The sequence below is a fragment of the Oncorhynchus kisutch genome, linkage group LG4 (assembly GCF_002021735.2).
Source record: "Oncorhynchus kisutch isolate 150728-3 linkage group LG4, Okis_V2, whole genome shotgun sequence".
Lineage (NCBI taxonomy): Eukaryota > Metazoa > Chordata > Actinopteri > Salmoniformes > Salmonidae > Oncorhynchus > Oncorhynchus kisutch.
The window spans coordinates 14,868,193-14,889,903 of record NC_034177.2 but is presented as its reverse complement, the minus strand read 5'-3'; the positions used below and the strand labels follow the sequence as shown (position 1 = coordinate 14,889,903).

Here is a 21,711-nt window from a genome sequence, read left to right as displayed (position 1 = left end):
TGTAAGGTCCCTCAGTCAAGAAGTGAATTTCAAGCACAGATTCAACCACAAAGACCAGGGAGGTTTTCCAATGCATCGCAAAGGGCACCTATTGTGAGATGGGTGAAAAGAAAAGAAGCAGACACTCAATATCCCTTTGAGCATAGTGAAGTTATCAATTACGCTTTGGATGGTGTATCAATACACCCAGTCACTACAAAGATGCATGCGTCCTTCCTAACTCAATTGCCGGGAGGAAGGAAACCACTCAGGGATTTAACCATGAAGCCAATGGGGATTTTAAAACAGTAACAGATTAATGGCTATGATATGAGAAAACTGAGGATAGATTAACAACATCGTAGTTACTCCACAAAACTAAATGACAGAGTAAAAAGAAAGAAGCTCGCACAGTATAAAAATATTCCAAAACATGCATTTTGTTTGCAATAAGGCACTGAAATAATACAGCAAAAAAATGTGGCAAATAAATTAATTTATGTTTGGGGCTAATCCAACACAACACATCACTGAGTACCAGTCTTCATATTTTCAAGCATGGTGGTGGCTGAATCATGTTATGGGTATGCTTGTCATTGGCAAGGACAAGGGAGTTATTTAGGATAAAGCAAACATAATAGCAATCCCAGGAAAAATCCTTGAAGAAAAACTGGTTCAGTCTGCTTTCCAACAGAAACTGGGAGACAAATTCACCATTCAGCAGGACCTAAAATGTCAAATATACACTGGGGTTGCTTACCAAAATGACATTGAATGTTCCTCAGTGGCCTAGTTACAGTTTTGACTTAAATCTGCTTGAAATCGATGGCATGAAAATGGCTATCTAGCAATGATCAACAACCAACTTGACAGCGCTTGAAGGTATGCAAAGCTCTTACCCAAGAGAGACTTACCCAAAAACACTCACAATTGTAATTTTCTGCCAATGGTGATTCTAACATGTATTGACTCAGGGGGTTGAATACTTATCTAATCAAGTATAATAGTATATAGTATACTTTTTATTCCACTTAAGACATTACAGAGTATTGTGTGTGGATCATTGACCCTTCGTGGTTGAGAGAATGTCAAGAGGGTTGCAAAGCTGTCATCAAGGCAAGAATATAAAATATAAAATGTATTTTGATTTGTTTAATACTTTTTTGGTTACTACTTGATTCCATATGTGTTATTTCGTAGTTTTGATGTCTTCACTATTATTCTACAATGTAGAAAATAGTTAAAATAAATAGTAGTTGTGTCCAAACTTTTGACTGGTACTGTGAATATATATATACAGTGGGGAGAACAAGTATTTGATACACTGTCGATTTTGCAGGTTTTCCTACTTACAAAGCCTGTAGAGGTCTGTAATTTTTATCATAGGTACACTTCAACTATGAGAGACGGAATCTAAAACAAAAATCCAGAAAATCACATTGTATGATTTTAAAGTAATTAATTTGCATTTTATTGCATGACATAATATTTGATACAACAGAAAAGCAGAAATTAATATTTGGTACAGAAACCTTTGCTTGCAATTACAGAGAACATACGTTTTCTGTAGTTCTTGACCAGGTGTGCACATACTGCAGCAGGGATTTTGGCCCACTCCTCCATACAGACCTTCTCCAGATCCTTCAGGTTTCAGGGCTGTCGCTGGGCAATACGGACTTTCAGCTCCCTCCAAAGATTTTCTATTGGGTTCAGGTCTGGAGACTGGCTAGACCTTGAGATGCTTCTTACGGAGCCACTCCTTAGTTGCCCTGGCTGTGTGTTTTGGGTCGTTGTCATGCTGGAAGACCCAGCCACGACCCATCTTCAATGCTCTTACTGAGGGAAGGAGGTTGTTGGCCAAGATCTCGCGATACATGGCCCCATCCATCCTCCCCTCAATACGGTGCAGTCGTCCTGTCCCCTTTGCAGAAAAGCATCCCCAAAGAATGATGTTTCCACCTCCATGCTTCACGGTTGGGATGGTGTTCTTGGGGTTGTACTCATCTTTCTTCTTCCTCCAAACACGGCGAGTGGACTTTAGACCAAAAAGCTATATTTTTGTCTCATCAGACCACATGACCTTCTCCCATTCCTCCTCTGGATCATCCAGGTGGTCATTGGCAAACTTCAGACGGGCCTGGACATGCGCTGGCTTGAGCAGGGGGACCTTGCGTGCGCTGCAGGATTTTAATCCATGACGGCGTAGTGTGTGGTTTTCTTTGAGATTGTGGTCCCAGCTCTCTTCAGGTCATTGACCAGGTCCTGCCGTGTAGTTCTGGGCTGATCCCTCACCTTCCTCATGATCAGTTTGTAGGGAAGGTGCAGCCTTGCTAATGGTCTGGTCTTTGGAGTCCTTCAATGTCATCTGAAGTCTCCCACCTATCCGAGCATACATGGATGACATGACTACACTGACCACCACTGCAGCATGCACCAGGGGGCTACTTGCAAAACTGCAGGATAACATCAAGTGGGCCTGGATGAAAATCAGGCCAAGCAAATCTCGAAGCATCTCCATAGTCAAGGCACAGCTTGAAGATGTGAGGTTCTGCATTGGAGATGACCCGATACCAACGATGTCTGAGCAACCCGTCAAGAGCCTGGGTAGATGGTACAACGAAAGCCTCCGGGATAAAGATCAAGTGCAGCAAGTAAGGCAGGACATCGCCGACGGTCTTGAGAAGCTCAAGCTTTGGTGCCTACAGTTTGGACTTCTACCCCGGGTAATGTGGCCACTCGCCGTCTATGAGGTCCAAATAACAACAGTGGAGAAGATGGAGCGAACTATTACCTCATACGTGAAGAAATGGCTGGGTGTCCCACGATGCCTGAGTAACATCAGCCTCTATGGCAAAGGGGTCCTTGAACTACCTCTTACAAGTCTAACGGAGGAGTACAAGTGCTCTAAAGTAAGACTTCAGATGACATTGAAGGACTCCAAAGATCAGACCATTAGCAAGGCTGCACCTCCCCTACAAACTGGACGGAAATGGACATCATACAAGGCTGTGCAGCAAGCAACATCAGCCCTGAGACACCAAGACATTGTGGGGAATATCCAGCATGGAAGAGGAGGCTTTGGCCAGGCAGCAAGCAAACCAACGTTCCATAAGGCAACAACATCTGAACGCAGGAAGCTGGTGGTCGAGGAGGTGCGCAGACAGGAGGAGACTGCAAGAAGTGCAAAGGCTGTCTCTCTTGCTAAACAAGGGCAATGGACGCGGTGGGAAGATCAACTGGAGTGAGCTTTGGCAAATGGAGGCAAATGGAGGCAAGCAACATCAGCTTCATCATAAGAGCTGTTTATGATGTGCCTCCATCACCAAAAACCTACATCAATGGTATGGCGAGGACCCGACCTGCCCCCTCTGCCCAGCTCCAGCGACTCTCAGGCATATAATGACAGGTTGCAAGACCAGCCTCTCACAAGGCCGCTACACCTGGAGGCACAATCAGGTCCTCAAGAGCCTTTCTGCAGCACTTGAGACCAAGAGGAGTGCAACCAATTCATTACCTCCAAAAACAAGCAATCCCGTCAAAACAACAACATTCATCCGGGAGGGACAGAAAAGGCCCAAGCATCCTCCTACGAAGCCAGAAACTGGACACCTAGCCATGGCCCGGGACTGGAAGATGCTTGTCGATATTGGCCAGCAACTCATTTTTCCACCTGAGATTGCTTCTACCAACCTTAGGCCAGACATGGTACTCTGGTCTCCTTCACGAAAGGCTGTGTGCTCACTGTCCCGTGGGAAAACTCTGTTGAAGAGGCCTACGAGCGTAAGAAACTGCGTTACACAGTGTTGGCAGCAGACGCAACTCAGTGTGGCTGGAATGCAAAAGTCTGGCCAGTTGAAGTGGGATGCAGATGATTCGTGGCTTATTCCACCATCAGGTTGCTGAAAGAACTTGGAATCCATGGACAGGCTCTGCGGAAGACCGTCAGAGCAGTTTCTCAAGCAGCTGAAAGAGGCAGCGAGTGGATCTGGATCAAACGAAAGGACCCTTGCTGGGCTATAACTTCCTGACCCCCCACCCCCACCTGAGAACCCAATTCAGATCCCTCCAACTTGAGGAGGGCATATGAGGTATGCGGTCAGCTGTACGGCTGGCTCAGGGAAGAGGACGCCCCTGCCTTGCATAGTCCTGTGGGAAATCTTAATTGTGCATGGGACACAAGCTAAGGCTTGACCACCCTTTAGCTGGCCACCTTTGATGAGGGTGTTTAGTGATTAAAGGCCGAAACACCCACTGATTCGAAGGCACACTACTGAGTATGTGTCCCAAAATTGACATCTTAACCCAATCTAAGAAATAAACCTCCCATGCCACTCTGTCAACATCACGGCAAATCTCATGTGAGTGCATACCATCTATTGGCACAATGGACAGTTTTAACATCTCGTCCCGTGTTTTATGATTCTGGTGGACATTCCTGCAGTCAGCATGCCAATTGCATGCTTGCTCAAAACTTGAGACATCTGTAGCATTGTGTTATGTCAGAAAACTGCACATATTAGAGGGGTCTTTTATTGTCCCCAGCACCTGTGTAACGATTATGCTGTTTCATCAGCTTCTTGATATGCCACACCTGTCAGGTGGATGGATTATCTTGTGAAAGAAGAAGACATGCTGACTAACAGGGATGTAAACAAATTTTTGCACAACATTTGAGAGAAATTAGCATTTTGTATATAGACGTAAAAAATATACATATTTATTTATTTTATTTAAAGAAATATATACTGTATTATTGATTGTATGTTTGTTTATTCCATGTGTAACTCTGTGTTGTTGTATGTGTCAAACTGCTTTGCTTTATCTTGGCCAGGTCGCAGTTGTAAATGAGAGCTTGTTCTTAACTAGCCTACCTGGTTAAATAAAGGTGAAATAAGAATAAATAAATACAATTTTGTGCATATGGAACATTTCTGGGCTCTTTAATTTCAGTTTGTGAAACATAGGACTAACACTACATCTTGCGTTTATATTTTTGTTCAGTGTATATACATTAGGACATTTACATAGTGAACTCGTACACATTGTAAATATGAAAATAGAATATAGAATTTCAGAACGTGACCTACCGCTTGCATGTCAATATCAGACTAAGAAGAATTTATGTTCGTAATCTTCCCCTATCTGCAAACGTAACCAACGGCATAAAACCTTATTGATATTTAAATTCAATCAATTAATATAAATATATTTCTGCTGTGTCAAGTGGAAACATAACCAACCCTGTTACATGAATAACGCATTCATTATCAATAACAACCACAAGTTGATATTTCCGATATATATCACACAGTAAATGTAGTTTGTTTGTTATACTGCAGATTTGAACATGCAAAATTATCAAGTGCTGCTAATCAATGTGTTTTGCATGGGTTATGAATGGGTTATGTATGGGTTATGAATGGGTTATATGTATGGGTTATGAGTGGGCTATGTATGTTATGAATGCGTCAGGTTATTATAGGTTATTAATATGTTATTTATGGGTTATGAATGCATTATGTATGGGTTTTGAATGGGTGAAATATGAGTTATGAATGTGTTATGTATGGGTTATGAATGGATCATGTATGGGTTATGAATGTGATATGAATGGGTTATGAATGGGTTATGCATAGGTTATGAATGTGTTATACATTTTAAAACTGGGAACCAATCAAACAATGGGATGCCTATCCAAAGACAAGGTCTGTAACCACTGTTGAACTTTTTGTTTTGATGCATCTCAACAAAGGGATGTGGGTGTTTGTTGCTTATCCAATAAGAGTATCCAACCTGATCAGAGGAGGAGACAGAGCCTTGACTGCATAGGAAAATCTTCCTAATAGAATGTCTGTGCTAACGTATGGATATGTTTATTGGGTGCAAGTGCATCCAGTATTATTTTTGGTGTGCTGAATGGGGCAAAAACCTGGCTCCTTTGACCCCAAGACAAATATTATACTTGCTACTAGCCAAAATGCCAATAATAATAGGAACATACTGTACCTATGTGGCAGTGTTTATTAAGGTAGACTCAGCAATATGACGTAGATGCAGAAAGTAAACAGCATATTAGGTCAATTTCCTTCAACAAGCCCGAGGCTCAACTTCTCCGCAGTTTCAGTCCCGTGGCTTTTAAGCTGTAACAGTGTGAAGCGAAAATGCGCGCTTGCGCAGATACTGTGTGTGACCGTGTGAAAGCAAAGTCTTGCATCTCGCTCATCTCAATATCTGCGGTGTTGCTCGTTGCAATGCCATGCCTTAAATGCTCTCTCGCTCTCTTTCACACACACACACACCACACACACACACACACACACACACACACCGTAATGCGTATTAAAGGGCGGTTGAATTACACAATTCACAATTCATTGGTCATGAAGCACGAAAATGCTAAATATCTAAGGTAAAGACACCAATGTAATTTTGGTAAACCATCCCTTTAATGCATATGCATTAATTAATTGTTATGATTTGTAGTCTTTTTTCTAGGCCTTTCCCACTACTTTCCCAACTTTGAACAGGGAGGGGGTGAGTCAATTGATTGCTTGCTGATCACAATTGCGCATGTGCAAACAGTCAACACGATTAAGAGTAGCAGCCTTAATGCTGAGCAACATTTCATGGAAAAATGTGAATAACACGTGAACATCGCAGTTCAAATATAACCCGTTTTTTCGTATCGTTGTGGGATTTTCCTTTTTTCTCTCCCAAGTAATAAGAAATTGCTTTCATTGATAACTACCGCACTGCGCAGTGACGGTTGGGGGAAGTTCACAATTGGAGTAGCTACCCCAGACGCCGGCGGAGTGTCTGTTACATCAAACGCTGTAAAAAGCTACTTCAGAGCAGAGCATCCACATTTGCGTGTTTTCATATCTTTAGGGACAGACATCATACATTTCTTATAGTGGAGAAGTCATTGAAAAACATAAATATTTTTCTTCTTGTTTCAAAAATGGCCGCAGCAATGGTGGAAATGGACGGAAGTATAATGGAGGGTGTGAGTATTTCACACGATTAAAATACACTTTATACTACATATTTTATCAACATGATTTGACATTGAACTTAGAATATGTTTTTACTATGTATATTATGTTTTGTCCTCTTTCAGGGCGGGCAAATTTTGAGAGTATCTGCCGCACTGAGTTGCATCAACGGCGCTTCCATCAGAATAAACAAAATTCGCGCAGGTAGAGGTACACCAGGATTAAGGTATTCATTTCCTAAATCCATGTCATGAATTTGTAGAGTATGTAGCTGGCTAGACGACAACAAAAGCCACACGTCATCTTACTAATATAAGAAAGCTTCATTCGAGTTGCAGTCTATAGCCCTGGGGCAATCGCCGGCGTCTCCAGACAGAAGTTTAGTCAATCAGAAAACAAAGCAAAGTTGGTTTAAAGGACCTTTATTTTCCAAGCAGATAGAGCTTCAACTTTAATCTGACAATTAGCTGTTTTACAGCCCATGGTCTATAACTTGTCTTATCTTTTGTTTAATATTTAATGGCAGATGCCCACCCTCATAGCTATATTTTTCATGTGATCCTTTGTTGGTAATGTGCAAGCACATGGCAGTTGACTTATTTCTATCAACAACTGAACTAGAAAACTTTTCCCTCATTGCCTTGTGTCATTCAGTGCAGATGATATCATAGCCTACATATTGTCATTATTCAATTGAAATAGCTACGTTTTTTTCCTTTCATTGTTAACCCCTTGCCCCCCTTCCCCTTTTCACTACTAGACCACAGCATCTGTCAGGGTTGGAGTTGGTGAGGGACATTTGTTGTGGAAATCTTGAGGGAGGCTCAGTGGGATCCACAGAAGTCACACTCACCCCTGGGAAAATAAAAGCTGGGAATCACACCGCAGACCCACAAACGGCAGGGTAAATCATGTTAGGCTGCACCACCGTTATTCCTGACGGCACACATTCAATGGGAGTATGGGACACACAGTTTTTGGTTCCTAATCTCAGACAATAATTTATTTAACTAGGCAAGTCAGTTAAGAACAAATTCTTATTTACAATGAAGGGCTAGGAACAGTGGGTTAACAGCCTCGTTCAGGGGCAGAATGACAGATTTTTACCTTGTCAGCTCGGGGATTCGATCTAGCAACCTTTCTGTTACTGGCCCAATGCTCTAAACACTAGGCTACCTGCCGCCCCAAAGAAAGACAGAGCTGTGGATGGCTATCCAAATGCACTTGTTAAAAACCTTGTTACTTTCAATCTGACGTGATACCCATATAAACATTACCCAAAACTATGTAGAGTTAGACAATTTCACAAAATAGCAGGGGAAAAAACAATTTTGCCACAGACGATACAATATACTTCAGTGTCAATTTTTAAATGGAAATAAATTTTGTGTATAATGATGGGGGATATTTACATTTGGGAGTATGGAACCCCTGTTAGTCTCCTGGGGCGGCAGATAGCTTAGCGTTTAAGGGCGTTGGGCCAGTAACGATCACTGGTTTGAATCCCCTGAGCCGGCAAGGTGGAAAAATCTGCCGTTCTGAGCAAGGCAGTTAACCCCCAACAACTGCTCCCTGGGCACCTATGATGTCGATTTTTAAGGCAACCCCCCGCACCTCTCTGATTCAGAGGGTTTGGGTTTATTTTTGGTAGAATGCATTTAGTTGTACAACAGGGAAGGTAAAGGGGAAACCTAGTCAGTCTATCTCATACTTCTATCTTGCTCTGTTCCAGGAGTGTGGGGCTGCTGCTGCAGGTCTCTCTACCCTGTGCCCTGTACGCTGATGGCCCCTCTGAGCTCTGTCTGAAGGGGGGCACCAACGCGGATATGGCCCCGCAGATTGACTACACCATCAAGGTATGGCTAACCTTAACCTGTGTTGGGAGAGGTACCAGTGGTTGTAATCTTTTTAATGTATTTTACCTTTATTTAACTAGAGAAGCCAGTTAATAAGAACAAATTCTTATTTTCAATGACGGCCTAGGAACAGTGGGTTAACTGCCTTGTTCAGGGGCAGAACGACAGATTTTTACCTCATCAGCTCGGGGATTCGATCTTGCAACCTTTCGGTTACTAGTCCAACGCTCTAACCACTAGGCTACCCTGCCGTAATGTGGGTTGTGTTCCTGGGAAATCATGAATTTTAGTTCTCACAAATTCTTAAATACCTTGTCTATAGACAGGCACGAAGATGGACTGCTTGGTTTATGACTGTCACTAAACATCCTCTTATTTGCCATCTACTTATTTTTAAGTTAGTTTCTTTGTGTTACCGTTATATGTACTCCTAAAGTCAGTTTGACATTTTCCCCCAGGTATTCAAGCCCATTGTGGAGAAGTTTGGTGTACATTTCAACTGTGACTTGAGAATGAGGTTAGTATCGTCCTCCCTGTTAGATTAGAGTTTGTGTAAAAAATACTGCCTGGTCCCCAAACTATAACCATTCGTGCATGTTCTTGTCTTGAATAGGGGCTACTACCCCAAAGGCGGAGGTGAGGTGGTGGCTAAGGTTAGCCCAGTGAGCGAGCTGAGCCCTGTCAACATGACCGAACGAGGAACCATCTCCAAGATCTATGGAAGGTCCTTTGTTGCTGGGGTTTTACCCTATAAGGTACCATACCAAGCAATGGCTATGGGTTAGAGTTGCCTATGCATTTTACTCTAAGTTACTGTTATACAGTGCCTATAGAAAGTCCACACCAGCTTGAACTTTTTTTCACATCTTGTTGCGTTACAAAGTGGGATTTAAGATTTAATTGTATTTTTTAAAATTGATCTACACAAAATACTCCATAATGTCAAAGTGAAAAGAGAATTCTACTCATTTTACAAATTACAGTTTTTTGGGGGGCTAACTGGCTTAACAAATCACAAGTTATATGGACTCACCATGAGGCCATTAGGGATTTTAAAACTGCTGCAGAGTTCAATGGCTATGATGGGTGAAAACAACTGAGGAAGAAAAAAACACGGCAAAGGAATGATTATTTTTGGCCTAAATGCAAAGCCTTATGTTTGGGGGCAAATCCAATACATCACTGAGTAACTGCCTCCTTTATTTTCAAGCATGGTGGTGACTGCATCATGGTATGGGTATGCTTGACATCGGCAAAGACTGGGCAGTTTTTCAGGATGAAAAGAAACAGGATTGAGCTACGCCAGTGTTTCCCACACTCGGTCCTCAGGACCCAAACGGGTACACGTTTTGGTTTTTGCCACAACACTGCACAGCTGATTTTAAGTGATCAAAGCTTGATGATTAGTTGATTGTTTGACTCAGCTGTGTAGTGCTTGGGCAAAAACCAAAACGTGCACCTTTTGGGGTCCAGAGGGCAGAGTTTGGGAAATCCTGAGCTAAGCACAGGCACAACCCAAGAGATCCTGCTTCAGTCTGCTTTACACCAGACACTGGGAAAGGAATTAATATTTTAGTGGGACAATAACCTACAACATAAAGCCAAATGTACACTGGAGTTGCTTACCAAAAAGACTGAATTTTCCTGAGTGGCCAAGTTACAGTTTTGACTTAAATCTGCTTGAAAATCTATGGCAAGACTTTTGTGAAGTGCTGGTTCAGGAAAGTTATTGTATTATTAAAAACAAGGTATTTGGTATTTATTAGGATCCCCATTAGCTGTTGGAAAAGCAGCAGCTACTCTTCCTGGGGTCAACACAAAACATGAAACATAATACAGAATGACATTATACAGAACATCATTAGACAAGAACAGCTCAAGGACAGAAATACATACATTTTTAAAAAGGCACACGTATAAAGGAGAGGGGTTATTTAAGATACTCCTTGAAGAAGTAGGGTTCCAGGTGCTTTTGGAAGATGTGCAGGGACTCTGCTTTCCTAGCTTCAGGGGGAAGCTTCTTCTACCATTGGGGTGTCAGGAGAAGAACTTGGACCAGACTGAGCAGAAGCTGCCCTCCTGTAGGGGTGGTTGGGCCAAGAGACCAGAGGTGGCTGTACGGAGTTGGGGTGTAGGGTTTGAGCATAGCCTAAAGGTAGGGAAGGGCAGGTCCTCGTGCTGCTCTGTATGCAAGCCCCATGGTCTTGTAGTGGATGCGAGCTTCGACTGGATGCCAGTGGAGATTGCAGCGAAGTGGGATGATCTTGCAACCAGAAGGTTGCAAGATCGAATCCCCGAGCTGACAAGGTAAAACTCTGTTGTTCTGCCCCTGAACAAGGCAGTTAATCGTAGTCCGTCATTGAAAATAAGAATTTGTTCTTAACTGACTTGCCTAGTTAAATAAAGGTGTTTAAAAAAGGATCTGATGGTTCACGGTGTCGAAGGCAGTGGCTAGATTAGAGGATGAGAACAGAGGAGAGAGAAAGTAAGCTTTAGCAGTGTGGAGAGCCTCTGTGACACAGAAGAGCAGTCTTGGTTGAGTGACCAGTCTTGAAGTCTGACTGGTTATCGGAGTTGATCAAAGTGTTTTGGAAAGATATAAAAAAATATATAGTTTTTGATGTCAAGATGATTTAAGTGTTGTATTTTTGAGGGGAGCGTCTCCGGACGTTTTGAAGTCGAGTGGACCCTTCCAGTGGTCAGGGATTAATTGATGAAGTGAGGACAGGGAGAAGGTCTCCAGAGATGTTCTGGAGGAGGGGAGGGGTTCAAGCGGGCAGGTTGTTGGGCAGTCAGACCTCCCTAGTTGCAGGATTTCATCTGGAGAGAGCGAGGAGAGAAAGAGGTCACGGCGTAGGGAAGTTCTGTGTGAGTGGACCAGTTGAATCAATAGGCTGAGTGAATGACTAGCGGATGTCGTCAACCTTCTTTTCAAAGTGGCTGACAAAGTTGTCCGGGGAGGGGGTGGAGGATTAAGGAGCAAGGAGAAGGTTGAAAAGAGTTAACTGGGGTTAGAGGCAGAAGCTTGACATTTATAGTGATAAAAAGTGGCTTTAGCGGCAGATACAGAAGAGGTAAAAATCTGTCGTTCGGCCCCTGAGCAATGCAGTTAACCCGCTGTTCCTAGGGCGCCGAAGACGTGGATGTCGATTAAGGCAGCCCCCGTACCCCTCTGATTCCGAGGGTTTGGGTTAAATGCGTAAGACACATTTCAGTTGAAGGCATTCAATTGTACAACTGACAAGGTATCACCCTTTCCCTCAGAGGAGGGAGTGAAAGTATGATAGGTCCTGCGGAAGTTTAGTTTTCCTCCATTTTCACTCAGCTGCCCGCAACCCTGTTCTGTAAGCTTGCAATGAGTCACTCAGCCACATAGTGGGAGGGCTGAGCCGGCCAGGAGGATAAGGGACAGTGCGAGTCATAGGATGCGGAAAGGGAGGGGAGAGTAGGGTCGACGAGGCAGAATCAGGAGACAGGATTTATTTATTTTTTACCCCTTTTTTTCCCTCCCCAATTTTGTGGGAACCAATTGGTAGTAGTTACAGTCTTGTCTCATCACTGCAACTCCCGTATGGACTCGGGAGAGGCGAAAGTTCGAGAGCCATGCGTCCTCCTGAAACACATCCCAACCTAGCCACACAGCTTCTTGACACAATGCACATCCAACCCGGAAGCCAGCCGCACCAATGTGTCGGAGGAAACACCGTACACCTGGCGACCTGGTCAGTGTGCACTGCACCCGGCCCGCCACAGGAGCCGCTAGTGCGCAATGAGACAAAGCTATCCCTGCCGGCCAAACCCTGCCTAACCCGGACAACGCTGGGCCAATTGTGCGTCTCCCCATGGACCTCCAGAATTACCAGAATCTCTGGTGGCACAGCTAGCACTGAGATACAGTGCCTTAGACCACATTGCCACCCGGGGGGACTGAAGAAGGATTTAATAGAAGGGAGAGATGATAGGATAGAGGAGGAGGGAGTAGTGGGAGAGCGACAATTGCGACGGTGCATGACCGTCTGGGTAGGGGTTGAGTAGCTAGGGTTTGAGGAAAGGGAGACCGAAAAGGAAGCAAAGTAGTGATCAGAGACCCGGAGGGGGGTTGTAGTGAGATTTGTAGGCGAACAGCCTCTAGTAAAGATCATGAGTCATGAGTGAACAGGGAGTACAGGAGGGGACTGAGCACGCACCCCTGAGGGGCCCCTGTGTTGAGGTTCAGCGTGGCGAATGTGTTGTTACCTACCCTTACTACCTGGGGGCGGCCCATCAGGAAGTTCCTGATCCAGTTGCAGAGGGAGGTGTTTAGTCCCAGGTTCTTAGCTTATTGATGAGCTTTGAGGGAGTGCACTATGGTGTTGAACGCTGAGCTGTAGTCAATGAACAGCATTCTTACATAGGTGTTACTTTTGTCCAGGTGGGAAAGGGCAGTGTGGAGTGCAATAGATTGCATCATCTGTGGATCTGTCAGCGCAGTATGCAAATGATGTGAGTGCTTTGTGTTGGTCGTCATTTAGGCAGGTTACCTTAGTGTTCTTGGGCACAGCAACTATGGTGGTCTGCTTAAAACATGTTGGTATTACAGACTCAGACAGGGAGAAGTTGAAAATGTCAGTGAAGACACTTGCCAGTTGGTCAGCGCAGGCTCGCAGTACATGTCCTGGTTATCCGTCTGGACCTGCGGCCAATGTGAATGTTAACCTGTTTTAAAGGTCCTACTTACATTGGCTGCAGAGAGCGTAATCACACAGTCTTCCGGAACAGCTTGTGCCCTCATGCATCTTTCAGTGTTATTTGCTTTGAAGCGCGCATAGAAGTAATTTAGCTCATCTGGTAGACTTGTGTCACTGGGCAGCTCTCGGCTGTGCTTCCCTTTATCATCTGTAATGGTTTGCAAGCCCTGCCACATCCAACGAGCATCAGAGCCGGTGTAGTACGATTCGATCTTAGTCCTGTATTGGCACTTTGCCTGTTTGATGGTTTGTCGGAGGCCATAGCGGGATTTCTTATAAACTTCCGGATTAGAGTCCCGCTCCTTGAAAGCGGCAGCTCAAGCCTTTAGCTCAGTGCGGATGTTGCCTGTAATCCATGGCTTCTGGTTGGGTTATGTACGTACGGTCACTGTGGGGACGACGTCATTGATGCTCTTATTGATGAAGCCAATGACTGATGTGGTGATCTAGTCACTGGTGCGTCCTGCTTTAATTTTTGCTTGTATGCAGGTTTCAGGAGGATAGAATTATGGTCAGATTTGCCAAATGGAGGGTGATTTTATGTTTCCCTGTATTAAAGTCCCCAGCCAAGAGTGGTGCTGCCTCTGGGGGAGTGTGTTCCTGTTTGCTTATGATGGAATACAGCTCATTGAGTGCGGTCTTAGTGCCAGCATCAGTCTGTGGTGGTATGTAGACCGCTATGAAAAATACAGATAAACTCTTGGTAGATAGTGTTGTCTACAGTTTATCAAGAGATACTCAGGCGAGCAAAACCTTGAGATTTCCTTGGATATCGTGCACCAGCTCTTGTTTACAAAAATACATAGTCCGCCTCCCCTTGTCTTAACAGACGCCGCTGTTCTATCCTGCCAGTACAGCGTTTAACCAGCCAGCTGTATGTTGATAATGTTGTCATTCAGCCACAACTCCGTGAAGCATAAGATTTGACAGTTTTGAATGTCCCGTTGGTAGTTTAATCTTCCGTGTAGGTCATCGATTTTACTTTCCAAAGATTGCACGTTTGCTAGCTGAATGGAAGGCAGTGGGGGTTTATTCGTTGGCCTACGAATTCTCAGAATGCAGCCTGCCCTCCAGCCCGTTTTTCTCCACCTTCTCTTCATGCAAATGACGGGGATCTGGGCCTGTTCCCGGGAAAGCAGTATGTCATTCACGTTGGACTCGTTAAAGGGAAAAAAGGATCCTGCCAGTTCGTAGTGAGTAATCGCAGTTCTGATGTCCAGAAGTTTTTTTCAGTCATAAGAGACGGTTGCAGCAACATTATGTACAAAATAAGTAAAAAATATAAGTTTCAAACAACGCAAAGAAACAAAAAAAAAAACACAATCTGTGGCTGTGTATGAAAGAGATTCTGTGTACTATGTCATGTGCACAACCTCATTGCTCTCCGGCTCTCTCTCTGCTGTGTCCACTGAGCTGTTGGCCCTGCCCTGCAACCTTATTGGTTAACGCTGGGCAGGCCTTTTGGTAGCTGTCACTCAAATGCGAGGGGCTGAAGCTCTTTGGGTAGAACTCAAATTCCTATGGGGCTGGCCCACAAGGGTTGGAAATTTAGGGAAAATGGCGCAGCTTCAAGAAAACGTTTCTTTCAAACTAGTGATTTCGTGGCTAATTGAGGTAAGACATTATGCTTACAATTGGCTCATTCACCCCTCTCCCCTGTAACTATTTCCGAGGTTGTTGCTGTAAATGAGAATGTGTTCTCCGTCAACTTGGGAAAATAAGGGTTAAATAAAAAATCTTTATGTATAAGCTACAGATTGACACATCCAGCCCAAATAGGGAGGTAGTCACCAAAATACCGGAGCATGTATTTAATGTAGCACTGTAGTGATTACTTTTAGCCCTACCTACATGTACATATTACCTCAACTACCTGGTACCCCAGCACATTTACTCGGTACCGGTACTCCTTGTATAATCTTTTCACGGTGAAGTCTACACTTGTTGTATACGGCGCATGTGACAAAGTAAAATTGAAATTTTGCGGTTTGGTCCTTATTCCACTTGTGTACTTACAAACAACGGATTAGACCTTTCTGGACAGGTGAAATGCATGTGATGGAGCAGTTTCCTGTCCAGTTGCTACCCCTCTGGACTTAAATGCACATGATAAAATGAAGTAGTTTCTGAGATCAGATTTGAGTGAGCTCAAATACTCCTTTTCCTCCAGCTTGCCAAGGACATGGCCACGACTGCAACAAGAGTTATCAGGCGAGAGATAAAGGACCTTTACATCAACATTCAAACACTGCAGGAGAAGGACATGGCCTGTGGAAGCGGCAACGGCATCATGTGAGCGTATTTACATGACATTAACCATTGCATTATCACTCAAATGTATTTATAAAGCCCTTTTTACATTGGCAGATGTCACAATGTGCTTATACAGAAATCCAGCCTCAACTCCAAACCGCAAGCAATGCAGATGTAGAAGCATGGAAAAACTTCTTAGAAAGGCAGGAACCTAGGAAGAAACCTAGAGAGGAACCAGGCTCTGAGGGGTCTTCTTTTGGCTGTGCCGGGTGGAGGTTATAAGAGTTCATGGCCATTAAGGCCAGATCGTTCTTCAAGAAGTTTAAACGTTCATAGATGACCAGCAGGGTCAAATAATAATCAGTGGTTGTAGAGGGTGCAACAGGTCAGTACCTCAGGAGTAAATGTCTGTTGGCTTTGAGGTCGAGACAGCAGATGGGATAGGGAGGGTCTAAACAGCAGGTCCGGGACAAAGAAGCACCTCTGGGGAACAGGTCAGGTTTTCCATCGCCACAGAAACTGGATCAGAGGCACAACCAGGTGGACTATGGACACCCAGGAGTCATCAGTCCAGATGGTCCTCCGGGAGGGGAGAGCGATGGGAGAATTAGAGGGACACCAGATAAAACTGTAAACACTGTTAAAAGTTGTCTATACCTGTATGACCTCAGTAAATCTGGATCAATCACAATCAATGGTTATGTTTTCTGTGAAGATCTTTGTCAAAACAGTTGCACTAGTGGAGGACATTGGGTGTCATCTGAACATGATTCATAGGTAGTGACGTGACTCGTAATGGTTATTTTATCCAATCAGTTAACTGTTTAATTATTACGTGTTTAAATTAATCATGTAACAATTAACTCATTAGCAATCTTGGGGCACCACAAAGTTTGTTTCATGAGTTACCGCTTCCCGAATTAACTAAAGAATATCAGAATATATTGTAAAATTAGTCATCCATTCATTAATTATTAGTATTATTATTACGTCATATCAGTCTTTCGGAATGTCGTTGACTTCAAATCTGCATGAACCCTAGTCTAAATGTTTCAGTGATACACAAATTGTCTTAATTATTTACTAACTAAATAATTACAGAGAATTACATAAACACACACACGATAGATTATGTTGATTACTAGCATAATGCAATGAAATGATATGACAGCTTGGTACACAATGAAAAGGGAGGGGCATGTTAATTTATTATACATACGTGTGAAGCTATGCTCATGGGAATATGAATACTTTGCACATGAACGACCGCTCATTCAAAAACAATTGCAATGTGTATATATATTTACGCGTGTATGTCTTTGTTGTCTCTGTTGAAATCGCCCGGTCCATCTATTGGGAGTCATTCGACAGAAGTCTCTGGTTTGTCCACCAGAGGTCACAGTGTCCTTTGTATTTGTTGTCGTCTTTCTTTGTTTTGGAAGTGTTCGTTAGATTGCAGGGTCTTGTAGTGGGTCGTGTAGTTTTAGACCATTTGTCACGTATTCAGCTCATGCTGCACGTATACTGGGCTAGTAGTTTAACCTCTTGAAGCTAGGGGGCACTATTTTTATGTTTGGGAAAATAATGTTCCCAATGTAAACGGCCTATTTCTCAGGCCCATATGCTAGAATATGCATATAATTGACAGATTAGGATAGAAAACACAAAATATTGTCTGTGAGTATAACAGAACTGATATTGCAGGGGCAACCTGAGGAAAATCAAACCCGGAAGTGGCTTCTATTTTGAAAGCTCCATGTTCCATAGCCTGCCTAAGCTCCATTTAAAGGGATATCAACCAGATTCCTTTCCTATCGCTTCCTCAAGGTGTCAACAGTCTTTAGACATAGTTTCAGGCTTTTATTTTGAAAAATGAGCGAGAAAGATAACATCGCATCAGGTGTTCGCATGAGTTTTGCTCGCGCAACAGAGATTGGGCAGCCATTGCCTCTCCCTCTCCTACTGATAAAGACAGTTGCAGTTGATATATTATCGATTATAAATTTTAAAAACAACCTGAGGATTGATTATAAAAACTGTTTCTGTGGACATTACGGATACTATTTGGAATTTGTCTGCGTTGTCGTGACCGCTCTTTCCTGTGGATTTCTGAACATAACGCGCCAAACAGAGGTATTTTGGATATAAAAATAATCTTTATGGAACAAAAGGAACATTTATTGTGTAACTGGGAGTCTCGTGAGTGAAAACAGCCGAAGATCATCAAAGGTAAATGATATATTGATTGCTTTTCTGATTTTCGTGACCAAGCTACTTGATGCTAAGTGTACATAATGTTTAGTCGAGCAATCGATAAACTTACACAAACGCTTGGATTGCTTTCGCTTGTAAAGCATATTTTCAAAATCTGAGAAGACAGGTGGATTAACAAAAGGCTAAACTGTGTTTTGCAATATTGCACTTGTGATTTCATGAATATAAATATTTTTAGTAATATTATTTGAATGTGGCGCTATGCAATTCAGCGGTTGTTTATGACAATTATCCCGCTACAGGGATGGGTAGCGTCAAGAAGTTAAAACGCCAGTAGCTACGCGGCAATGTACTGGGGTATATTTAAATTGCAACCATTTCAATGTGTTGCCACCGCTCCACGTTTTCTGGTCCACTGTAAATTTCATTAGGAATCCTTTTATGCACTCACCTTGAAGGGCGTGGTTACCGACTTGGCAAACGTTTTTTATATAAGAATTATCTAATTTAGAAGGTTAAAATCACATTTCATCTTCTCACAAATTGTTTCATATTTAATCATCTGTTGTACAACATTTAGATGTAAACCTGACCCTGTGAATGTGTACACTTTCAGAGATAGTTTTTTTGTTTTACCGTCCTTAACTTCTTGCGGATCAGTGGGACGCTAGCCAACATCCGTTTGAATTGCAGAGCGCAAAATTCGTAAAATTCACCATTCATGAAAATACAAGTGTCTAACATCGTTTAAAAGCTTAACCTCTTGTTAATCCAGGCGCTTTATCAGATTTCAAAAAGGCTTTACAGTGAAAGCATACCATGCGATTATCTGAGGACAGCGCCCCACGTACAAAAGCATTACAAACATTTTCCAAACAAGCAGAGGTGTCACGAAAGTCTGAAATGGATCCCTTACCTTTGAAGATCATCCTCTGTTTGCAATCCCAAGGGTCCCAGCTACATAACAACTGTTTGTTTTGTTCGATAAAGTCCTTTATATCCCAAAAAAGTCAGTTTAGTTGGCGCACTTGATTCAGTAATCCACCGGTTTCCCTCGTTCAAAATGCATACAAATGAATCCCAAAAGTTACCAATTAACATTGTCCAAACAAGTCAAACAATGTTTCTAATCAATCCTCAGGTACCCTAATATGTAAATAAATGATACAATTTGAGGAGAATAGTATGTTCATGGTGGGAGAGAGAGAGGAGGGGGTGGGAGGGCTTATCTTTGATCCTCACCCAGGAGGGAAAGTCATGACAGTAGACTGGCTTGCATAATGTTTTGTGTCCCTAGTTTGGTGGATAGACAATAGAGAAGGTTACTTTCAACAGAACTGCCATGAGTTGTCTGTCATCTTAAATGCTATCCACCTCTACCACATTTTTGATATGGTGTGTCTATTCTCCCCAGAATCATCGCAGAGTCTTCCACAGGCTGTATATTTGCAGGGTCAGCTCTTGGCAAGAAAGGTGAGAAATCCATTGTTCTTATGCTTGTTTGGTCTTTGAAGTGAAGTGTACAGACCAATATGTACCACTAGTGGGCAACGTTCTACAAAGAAAGACATGCTTGACAATGTTATGATGATATGAAACTGTATATTTTTTTTATAAGCTTGGATGGTGAGTAAAGTTGTGCTTCAACATAAGCATTGCTAAAGCCATACAAGATAAGAGGTCAACAGCAGAGAATAGGGAAATATTGAGAAAAAGGAAAATGTTGTTGGCTAACATTTTCAAATTGCTATCGTATGCATCTGTATGTTGTGACCGTTACATGAACAAAAGTTTGTTCTATTGGGGGCAGAGTTAGGAAGTTTATGTATCTGAATAATTTAAATATCCAACCCAGCTCTATCCAATGACCTGGTTTGCACCTCCCCTGTGACTCTCTGGCACACCCTCGCACACCGATAACCTCTGGGCCAGTATTCTCAAATCTTCTAAGAGTAAAATATCTGTTGATTTGGAGACAGTTTTGCTTTTTAGATCATAAAATGATTTGATTATTCTAGGGAAGCCTGATCCTAGATCAGCACTTCTGCTCTTAGACGCTACAAATATGGGCCCAGATAAAATAATTGGGGGAAAAAATATAACGCGTGCTGAGCAGATTGGCTGTCTAACGCTGGTCCCCCAATGTCTCAGGTGTGTACCCAGACAAAGTGGGCTTCGAGGCTGCTGAGATGCTGCTCAGGAATATAAGGCACAACGGCTGTGTGGACGAGTTTCTGCAGGACCAGGTTAGCAATGAACCATGCACACGGGTATTTCACAAAGCAAGCTTGGGTGTCCTCCTGTAAGTAATCTAGAATCATTGTAATTAACGTATACTTCCAAATTCAAGTTAAGAATGGGTGCTTGACACCATACCTCTCCTTGCCTCACTGTCCATCTCACAGCAGCCACTTGAACTTACTCTATTTGGAGTCAGCTGCTGAACTCTTCTTCTTTCACTCTCTGGCAGCTCATCCTTTTCATGGCCTTGGCAAACGGCATCTCCAGAATCCGCACTGGCCCAGTCACCCTACACACAAAGACTGCAATCCATGTGGCAGAACAGCTCACCCAGGTGGGTCCAAAACACATTTTAATTGATTTCCAATGACTCGATTGATGGGAAAATGAGCACTCAGTGCATGGTTTTATAAAGTCAACTTTTTTATATCAAATTCTTTCCTTATTCCCAGGCCAAGTTTACAGTGACCAAGGCAGATGACGAGAATGCCAGCAATGACACCTACATCATCGAGTGCCAAGGAGTGGGTGTCACCAACCCTCATTTCTAGCCACACCCATGTGTCTAACCGCCCCTTTTATGTTGTCTCCACCTGCAGCCGTGGATAGAAGAGGCACTGGAGACACTACTGTGATGTCACCTAACGGTCGGATGCTGCTTCTATTTATATTAGGATTTATTATGGCCCTTGTGGCACGATATTCAAGCAAATGAATTATTGGTTTACAAACGCACAGCCACATGACAGTTGGTCATCGTTGTCCTTTCCCCCTATTGCATTAACTGTCATTACCCTCGTAGCTTGTATAACTCAGGGTATTAATGCCTTACACTGTTATAATAAAAACATTCGATTTCTGTGTAGAAGGGGTGTACGTTTCAGCAGTCTCAGTGCATACAGGCTTTTATGGCAACAAAAAAACATTGTTCATGGTCTCTGTCCCTAGTTGATCATTCTAGTTCCATTTTGCTTCATACGGGGAGGATTTCTGTATTTTGAATGATATGTCTTGAAAAAGTGATTGCTGAAAAGCAAAACATTTTGGGGCTATGACAACAATGGACTAATGAAACAAATACCAATATGTTGTTTTTGGGTGGAGTTTTCCTTTATGTGAATTGTTTCACTTATTAGATTTTTTTTTGGTGCATTGTTTGTCACTCAGGTAATGCAGATTAGACTGCAGAGTTGTGTTGACTACTGTATTAGTCAGATAATGTTTAAAAGACAATGTGGAGATTTGTTTTCCACATTGTTTTGAGAAAATATGAATAAAATACCTTATTTTTGCCTTCTCTGAACAAAAGATGATCTTGAGTAAAGGATTTCTGACATATCATGGATTGATTCAGATATCTTCTCACCCCCAGAAAAGCGTAGCTGGATGTCTGTCATCACTCGTAACCCTTTCATTGCATTAAAAAATTAAATCCATGTCTTTACA

General features: G+C 42.8%; 1 protein-coding gene across 1 annotated transcript; it reads left to right on the top strand.

Moving 5' to 3' along the window:
* The first annotated feature begins 6,208 nt into the window (after window positions 1–6,208).
* LOC109889083 (RNA 3'-terminal phosphate cyclase-like) lies at window positions 6,209–21,711 on the top strand. Its single transcript, XM_020480258.2, has 11 exons — window positions 6,209–6,985; window positions 7,100–7,200; window positions 7,735–7,878; window positions 8,707–8,830; window positions 9,289–9,347; window positions 9,444–9,585; window positions 15,728–15,849; window positions 19,439–19,497; window positions 20,176–20,270; window positions 20,495–20,599; window positions 20,718–21,711. The coding sequence occupies exons 1-11, from the start codon at window positions 6,941–6,943 to the stop codon at window positions 20,814–20,816; spliced, it is 1,095 nt and encodes a 364-aa protein (XP_020335847.1). The 5' UTR covers window positions 6,209–6,940; the 3' UTR covers window positions 20,817–21,711.